This window comes from Mandrillus leucophaeus, unplaced genomic scaffold (genome assembly GCF_000951045.1).
Source record: "Mandrillus leucophaeus isolate KB7577 unplaced genomic scaffold, Mleu.le_1.0 Scaffold423, whole genome shotgun sequence".
Classification (NCBI taxonomy): domain Eukaryota; kingdom Metazoa; phylum Chordata; class Mammalia; order Primates; family Cercopithecidae; genus Mandrillus; species Mandrillus leucophaeus.
This window is the reverse complement of record NW_012104510.1, coordinates 491,174-498,608: the sequence shown is the minus strand read 5'-3', so window position 1 is coordinate 498,608 and position 7,435 is coordinate 491,174. Positions and strand designations below refer to the sequence as shown.

The 7,435-nt window shown below is 62.6% G+C and overlaps 1 protein-coding gene across 1 annotated transcript in view; it reads right to left on the bottom strand.

The window, feature by feature from the left end:
• The window catches only part of FSTL3 (follistatin-like 3 (secreted glycoprotein)), a 33,109-nt gene extending 30,904 nt beyond the window's left edge, over positions 1-2,205 (bottom strand). Inside the window, exons 1-2 of the mRNA XM_011993055.1 lie at positions 2,169-2,205; positions 1,805-1,944 (exon numbers count right to left, since the gene is read on the bottom strand). Coding sequence (XP_011848445.1) covers positions 1,805-1,944; positions 2,169-2,205 — 177 coding nt within the window. The remainder of the gene's footprint in view (positions 1-1,804; positions 1,945-2,168) is intronic.
• Positions 2,206-7,435: the final 5,230 nt, after the last annotated feature.

The window sequence follows — 7,435 nt, the reverse complement described above, 5'->3', positions numbered from 1 at the left end:
CCGGGGTCCGAGCGCGGCCCGCCGGCGGGGCTTTGTGACCGGAGCCTGCGTTCTTCCCCTCCCGGGGCTTGGCCGGGCAGCCCACTCCTCCTCGAGGTGTTCACAGCCACCCCTCGCCCGGGAGGACCCTGGGCCTGGGCGTTCCGAGTGCTACTTCCTGCTCGTTCAGGGCAAGGTTCCCCACGCGGCCCTGATGTCACCTTGGGGGAGGTGGGAGCTGTGCTGGTCGGACGTGCTATTTCCAGGCCCCTTTTCCAGGGTTTCGGAGTCAGTCGGTGTGGAATGGGCTCAGCAGTCTGTATTTTTAATATTATTGTTAGGAACAGGGTCTCCCTGTGTTGCGCAGGCTGGTCTTGAACTCCTGGGCTCAAGCGATCCTCCTGCCTCAGCTTCCCAAATCGCTGGGATTACAGGTGTGAGCCACCGTGGCCGGCGGTGGTCTGCATTTTTAACCCGTGTTCCCCTTCCCCAGGCTGACGTGGGAAGTGGTGGTTTAGTCGAGCCACGCCTGCTTGATAGATGGGGAAACTGAGGCCTGTGGTGGCTCAGCAGGAAAGGGGCAGAGCCGGCTCAGTCCGGAGCCGCTTGACGAGCTTGAGGGGAGCAGCTGCAGGAGGTGGAGGGGTCTGGACTCCCCACCCCGTGCCCAGGGGAAGAGACTGCAGGCATTGAGGATTTACTGTGCTCTCTGTGTGCGTTGCCGCCTGGCTGTTGCTACGCTTTGACCCCTAAGGGGAGCCAAAGCCCCCAACAAGCAGTGCAGAGACCCAGGAAGGGGCTGGAGGGAGTCGGGAGAAGCCGCCTGGCTGGGGTCACAGAGGAGGAACGAGTGCTAGAGTGGGGCATGGCAGGACAGCAGTGCCAGGCCCAGAATTGGAGAGAGAGGTGTGGTTTCCTCTCTACTGAAGCCACCGGGTTTCCCCTCCCCCGCAGGAGGAACAAATAAAGTGAAATCTCGGATGTGGGGTGAAGGCTCTGGGGCTGAGACTGAGCCTTGCCTTGCTCCTCTGTCTCCCAGGGGTCTCGCTCCTGCTTCTTCCCGCTTCCTGTCCCCACTGGCCGTGACAGGAGGGGCTGGTTGCCTGACAGCCTGCCTGCCTGGGTGAGTTGCAGGGCAGCCCCTCGAAGCCGCTGTGAGCCGTGGGACAGGCCCTGGGAGGCCCCCGGGAAGCCCGAAGTGGTGGCTGTGGCGGGGGGGCCGACGCTGCCCTGACCTGGCTGCACACTTAGCTGCTCCTGGAGCCTGCACAGGACTGGTGGCCTTGGACAGGGAGGACCCTGACCTCTGACTGTCACTGGGCCTGGCGAGGCTTTCCTGTGGTCACAGGATCTCAGTGGTGACAGGTAGTTGTGGTCTTTGCCCTCACAGACTTTACAGGCTGGCCAGGGAGCCAGCATGGAACAGCGATTGACAAATATTTAATCATGGACGTTGGTAAATTCCTTAAGAGCAAATAACTACAGGGAGGGCTGCCGCAGGACTGCCTGTCTCCACCCCACAGGTGATCCAGAGGGCACCTGCTTGTGCCTTTGGAGCAGGACGCAACAAGGCGCCCGTAGACAGCGTGGTAGTGTCAGAACTTCTTTGTGCGTGGCGAGACCCTGTCTCTACTGAAACAATTTGTGGGGTGTGTTGCTGCGCGCCTGGAGTCCCAGCTCCGGGCGGGGGCTGCGGTGGGAGGAGCGCTTGAGCCTGGCAGGTGGAGGCTGCGGTGAGCTGTGATGGTGCCACTGCACTCCAGCCTGGGTGACGAGCAAGACGCTGTCTCAAAAACGAGTTTTCTGTGCTGGGAAATGGACACACCTGGTTCTGGGGCGGGAAGGAGGGAAGGCTGCTCCGAATCTGGTAATGGGGAAAGTCCCCAGCCACAGCCAGCGCCCTCCAAACGGCGTCTCTGCCGATGGGGAGCTTGCGCGGCAGCTGAGTCTGAGGCGGCGGTGCTGCTGCTGAGACACCTGGGCTGGCTGTCAGGACACTCCTGCCTGCCTCTGACGCAGAGGAGACTGGCTGCCTGGCTGCCGTGGGCTGTGCGCCTGCCCACGAGGGCTTCCCCCAGGCAGCTGGGCTGTTTCAGGCTTCCATTGCCTTCCTGGACTCTGGGATCAGGCTGAGGACCCACGCGGCTGGGCCGCTCTCCGCTGGGCAGCCTGGGCCTCAGTCTCCTCACCTGCGACGTGGGTTTGGTGGTACGACTCGCTCCCCATGGCACCCGGTGGGCACGTGTGTGCAGAGTGGCCGGCACCTGGCTGCTCTCCTGGTGACTTGTGAGGGTGCCCTGAGCGGGGAGCCACACTCGCAGTCGGAGGCTCAGGCGACGGCACAGGGGCGACAGTTGCCCCCACGAAAGGCGGTGACGAGGCCGGGTGCGTGGCTCACGCCTGTGGTCCTGGTGCTTCGGGAGGCTGGGGTGGACGGATCACCTGAGGTCAGGAGTTGAGATCAGCCTTGGCCAATATGGTGAAACCCCGTCCCTACTAAAAATACGAAAAACTGGCCGGGCGCGGTGGCTCACGCCTGTAATCCTAGCACTTTGGGAGGCCGAGACGGGCGGATCACGAGGTCAGGAGATCGAGACAATCCTGGCTAACACGGTGAAACCCCGTCTCTACTAAAAATACAAAAAATTAGCCAGGCGTGGTGGCGGCGCCTGTAGTCCCAGCTACTCGGGAGGCTGAGGCGGGAGAGTGGTGTGAACCCTGGAGGTGGAGCTTGCAGTGAGCTGAGATTGCGCCACTGTACTCCAGCCTGGGCGACAGAGCGAGACTCTGTCTCAAAAAAATAAAAATACAAATACAAAAAATTGGCTGGGTGTGGTGGCGGGCACCTGTAATCCTAGCTACTCAGGAGGCTGAGACAGGAGAATTGCTTGAACCTGGAAGGTGGAGGATGTAGTGAGCTGAGATCGTGCCACTGCACTCCAGCTTGGGCGACAGAGCAAGACTCCTTCAGGGAGAAAAAAAAAAGAAAAAAAGAGGCAGTGACGAGAGCGTCTGGGTGTCTAAGGAAAGGAAGCGTCAGCCGGAGTGGGGCGTGTGGTGGCAGGAACCAGACAGGCCAGCTGGAGCTCAGGCCGCAGGCGGCTGCTCAGACCCAGACTCGACCCTGCCGAGGAGGTGCTGAGTGCAGTGCTGTGACTGTAGGGTGTGGGCGAGAACATCCGGTGGGCAGGGACCTGCTGAGGGCACTGAGCCCCCGGGAGCCAGGCGGGTGCAGGGAGGTGGCCCTGGGTGCCGTCCCTGTCCCTGAGCTCCCTGTCTCTGGGTGGTTCCTAGGGTGGTCTCAGCTCTGCCTGCTGAGCCCCCCACCCCTGAGGGCCTCTGCAGTGTCTCCGAGTGGTGAGAAGACAGTGGGGGTGCTGGACCCTGCTGCCCAGGGTGGGGAAGAGGCGGCGTGGGCGGGGAGCCACCGGGAAAGTGAGGGCTGCTGTGGCCAGTGTCACCGATGGTGCCGGGCAGGAAGTCTCCCCAGCTGCCCCCCAGCCCACCCTGTCTTCTCCTCGTCCCTGCAGCGGCCTGGCCCTCCCAGGCCTCCTGAGCAGCCCAGACCTGAGTCTTCCTGGGCTGTGCGGCGTCTGTCTCTGGCCTTCCGAGCAGACCGGACCTGAGTCTTCCTGGGCTGTGCGGCGTCTGTCTCTGGCCTCCCCAGCAGCCCGGACCTGAGTCTTCCGGGGCTGTGCGGCGTCTGTCTCTGGCCGCTGCTTGCTCTGTGTCTGTGGTTGTGCCAGATGCTGTGACAGTAACAGCCCTGCCTCGCGAGCGTCCGGCCGGCACCCTGAAACGACTCTGCACAGCTGGGTTCTCTGGAACTGGCTCCCTGCAGCACCCTGTGAGCATGGAGCCTGGTGTTGTGATCGGGCACCAGCAATACCCAGGGAACCTGTGGGTGTCGGCTGACCTCTCTGTCCGGCCAGCTGGTGCAGGGGTCTGCCTCAGGCAGCTGCTGGTGCTGAATTTCCTCCCACTCAGAACTCTGCCACCACGAGGACCTTCCCGAGCCTCAGGAGAGCTGCAGCACCCCTGGCACCGGCACGGACGGGCATGTGTGGGGTTCCGGTCCCTAGTGGCGGTGCCTGAAGCCACCTGGGAAGGAGAAGGCAGAGTTCGGGGTCTGGGCCGAGGCACCCGCTGGGGTGTGAGGCGGGGCCCCAGCGGGTCTAGGCAGCGGCTTCGCTCATGCCTTGTCCGCCCAGCTTGTCCCGGGAGTGCGTGGTGCGTGGGGCCCAGGGACAGACTGTGAATGTGGGATGTGGTGGCAGCTGCTGAGGGCGGGAAGAAAGGGGTGCAGGCGCCACACGTGTCCGTGCCTCTGGGGCTGTGGGGCCCATACACCGTGGATGAGCCGGGAAGCTTTGGGCATCCTTTAGGAAAACAGTAGCCTGCACGGGACTCCCACCAAGGCCGAGGGCCGCGCCGTCTTCCTCCCTGGGTCTCCTGATGTGCACAGCTCCCTGAGGGCCCTGCCCCACACGGGGGCTCCCACCGGGGCCAAGGGCCGCGCTGTCTTCCTCCCTGGGTCTCCTGATGCGCACAGCTCCTTGAGGGCCCTGCCGCCCATGGGGGCCGAGTCACTGTCTCCAGGCAGTCAGTCCTCTGGGGCCTGCAGGTCCCCAGCCCACTCCCCTCCACACGCCTGGCCCTGGGCCCTCAGGACATGGGCCCTATGCAGGCCCTGTGGATGAAGGGCCCCCGCTGCCCTGCCAGGTCCCACCCAGGGATGAGGCCATCGCACCCCTCGGGGTGCACGGGTGGGGCCCGGCACCGGCAGGCTCCTGCCGCCCTTGCTGCCTGGCTAGCTGTTGCTATGGTGATGACGGGGGTGGTCGGGGGGAGTGATCTTACCTCCTGCACCTGTCCTCCGAGGGAGAGGTGAGCGGATTCACCATCCTCTGCTAGGACCGGAGGCTCCAGTGGGGCCTCTGTGGGGACCCCCAGTGCGTGCCGCCCCCGGAGAAGGTGGGGCAGCTCCTCCACCAGGCCCCCTTGCCCAGGTGTTTCTACCTGTGGCTGCTCCGATTTAACATGAGATCAAGCGACCTCTCGGCTGTGCCCTTGGAGGAGGAGGGTGGCTGGAGACCTCCAGGTCCAGCCCCTCCCACCACCTGAGAGTAGAGGCTCGGCCTCTACCCTGGATATCTGGGATCCACCCGTGACTTGCCTTCGTGACCAGAGCCTCGGTTGCGGACTTTGGTGGCCCTGGAGGGGCTGGCCAGGGGCCTGAGGGACAGCCCAGAGCCCTGACAACACCCAGGAGCTGGGTCACAGCCCTTGGCGGCCGGATTTCAGATACGAGTGAGTCCTCCATGACAGGGCGGAGGCTTGGAGCAGAGAGGTGACCTTTGAACCACCCGGGGTGGGCATTCCAGCAGCAGGGCCGACGTGCACAGGCCCCGACTCCTGAGTGGGTGCTGCAGGGAGAGGGTTCTGGACCGTGCTGTGGCACCAGGTCCCACGGCCACTACGGGCAGGACAGCAGGGGCCAGGAGGAGGCCAGGGCTGGGGCAGACGAGTGTGTGTGTGGCCGGGTTGGGTGAGCCCGCAGTGTGGGTGGCGGGAACTTTCCGTGCGTTGTGCCCTGGACGGAGCCCGATAGAGAGCCAGGTGATGCAGAGGGGCTGAGCTGGGCACATTGGGACCAGAGCGGCTGAACGCTGTGCCAGCCCCCGAGCAGCTGGGATTACCGGTGCCACCACCGTGCCCGGCTCATTTCTGTATTTTCAGTAGAGACGGGGTTTCACCATGTTGGCGCAGCTGGTCTCAAACTCCTAACCTCAAGTGATCTGCCCACTTTGGCCTCCCAAAGTGCTAGGACTACAGGTGTGAGCCACCACACCCAGCCCCCCCCTTTTTTTTGAGACACTGCCTCACTTTGTTGCTACAATCTTGGCTGACTGCAGCCTCCACCTCCCGGGTTCAAGAGATCCTGCCACCTCAGCCTCCCGAGCAGCTGGGACCACAGTCGCCTGGCCCATGTATTTTCATAGCTTTATCTCCGTGTTTTCACACACCACACAACCCACCCGGTGAAGCGTTTGTGGTATGTTCATAAAGTTGTGCAACCACCACCACAGTCTAATTCCAGAGCATTCTCACGGCCTCAAAAAGAAACCCACCTCGTCCCCGTCAGCCGTCGCTGCCCGTCCCCTCCGCCAGGCGCCGGTACTGTCTCTGCGGCTCGGCCTGTCCTCGACATTTCACAGACATGGGATCACACGCTGTGTGGCCTTCTGTGTCTGGCGTCTCTCACTGGACATCATGTCCTCAAGATGCATCCCCACCCCCGTGGCCTGGTCTGGGCCTCGCTCCTTTCCGTGGTTGAGTCGTGCTCTGAGGTTCCGGTGGGCACTGGAGCTGCTCCCACCTGTCGGCGACGACGATGGACACTCACCTGCTCGTTCTGGCCCCGTAAACGTGTGTGGGCAGGTGTCTTCGTTTCTCTCGGGTGTGTGCCTGGAGTGAGGGGACTGTTCGCAGGTCGTGGGGTCGTTCCATCTGGGGGGCTTCTGGGCTCCCAGCAGGCCTGGATGGGGTCTCGCATCTCGTCCTCGCCGGCCCCGGGAAGTGGCGTCTCGCCGGGGCTGGCCGGCTGCGTTTCCCGGTGCGCGGTTTGGAGGCGTGTCCTGTGCCGGTCCTTTGCCCGTTTTCGGCTGGGTTATCTGTTTCTCTTTCCCTTTCTTTTTTTTTTAGAGACAGGGTCTGGCTCTGTCACTCAGGCTAGTGCCATGGTGGGACCACAGCTCACTGCAGTCTCGACCTCCTGGACTCAAGCCATCCTGCCTCCTGCCTCCCCCTCCTGCCTGCCTCCCCCTCCCTAGTAGCTGCAGCTACAGACCTGCCCCAGCACACCCAGCTAATTTGGTTTTGTAGAGATGGGGTTTGGCCACATTGGCCAGGCTGGTCTCAAGCTCCTGGCCTCAAGTGATCTCAAGCACGACTCAACCACGGAAAGCAGCGAGGCCCAGACCAGGCCACGGGGGTGGGGATGCATCTTGAGGACGTGATGTCCAGTGAGAGACGCCAGACAGAGAAGGCCACACAGCGTTAGACAGTTAGGCCACCTTGGCCTCCCAAAGTGCTGGAATCACAAGCGTGAGCTGCACCTGGCCTGGGCTGTCTTTTCTTTTTCTTTTTCTTTTTTCTTTTTTTTTTTTTTTTCTGAGATGAAGTCTCGTTCTGTCGCCCGGGCTGGAGTGCAATGGCGCAATCTTGGCTCACTGCAGCCTCTGCCTCCCGGGTTGAAGCAATTCTCCTGTTTCAGCCTCCTGAGTAGCTGGCATTACAGGTGCCCGCCACCACACGTGGCTAATTTTTGTATTTTTAGTAGAGGCGGGGTTTCTCCATGTTGGCCACGCTGGTCTTGAACTCCTGGCCTCAGGTGATCCACCCAAATCACCCAGAAGTCCCCCAGATGGGCTCCCCCTCAACCTACGACCTGGCC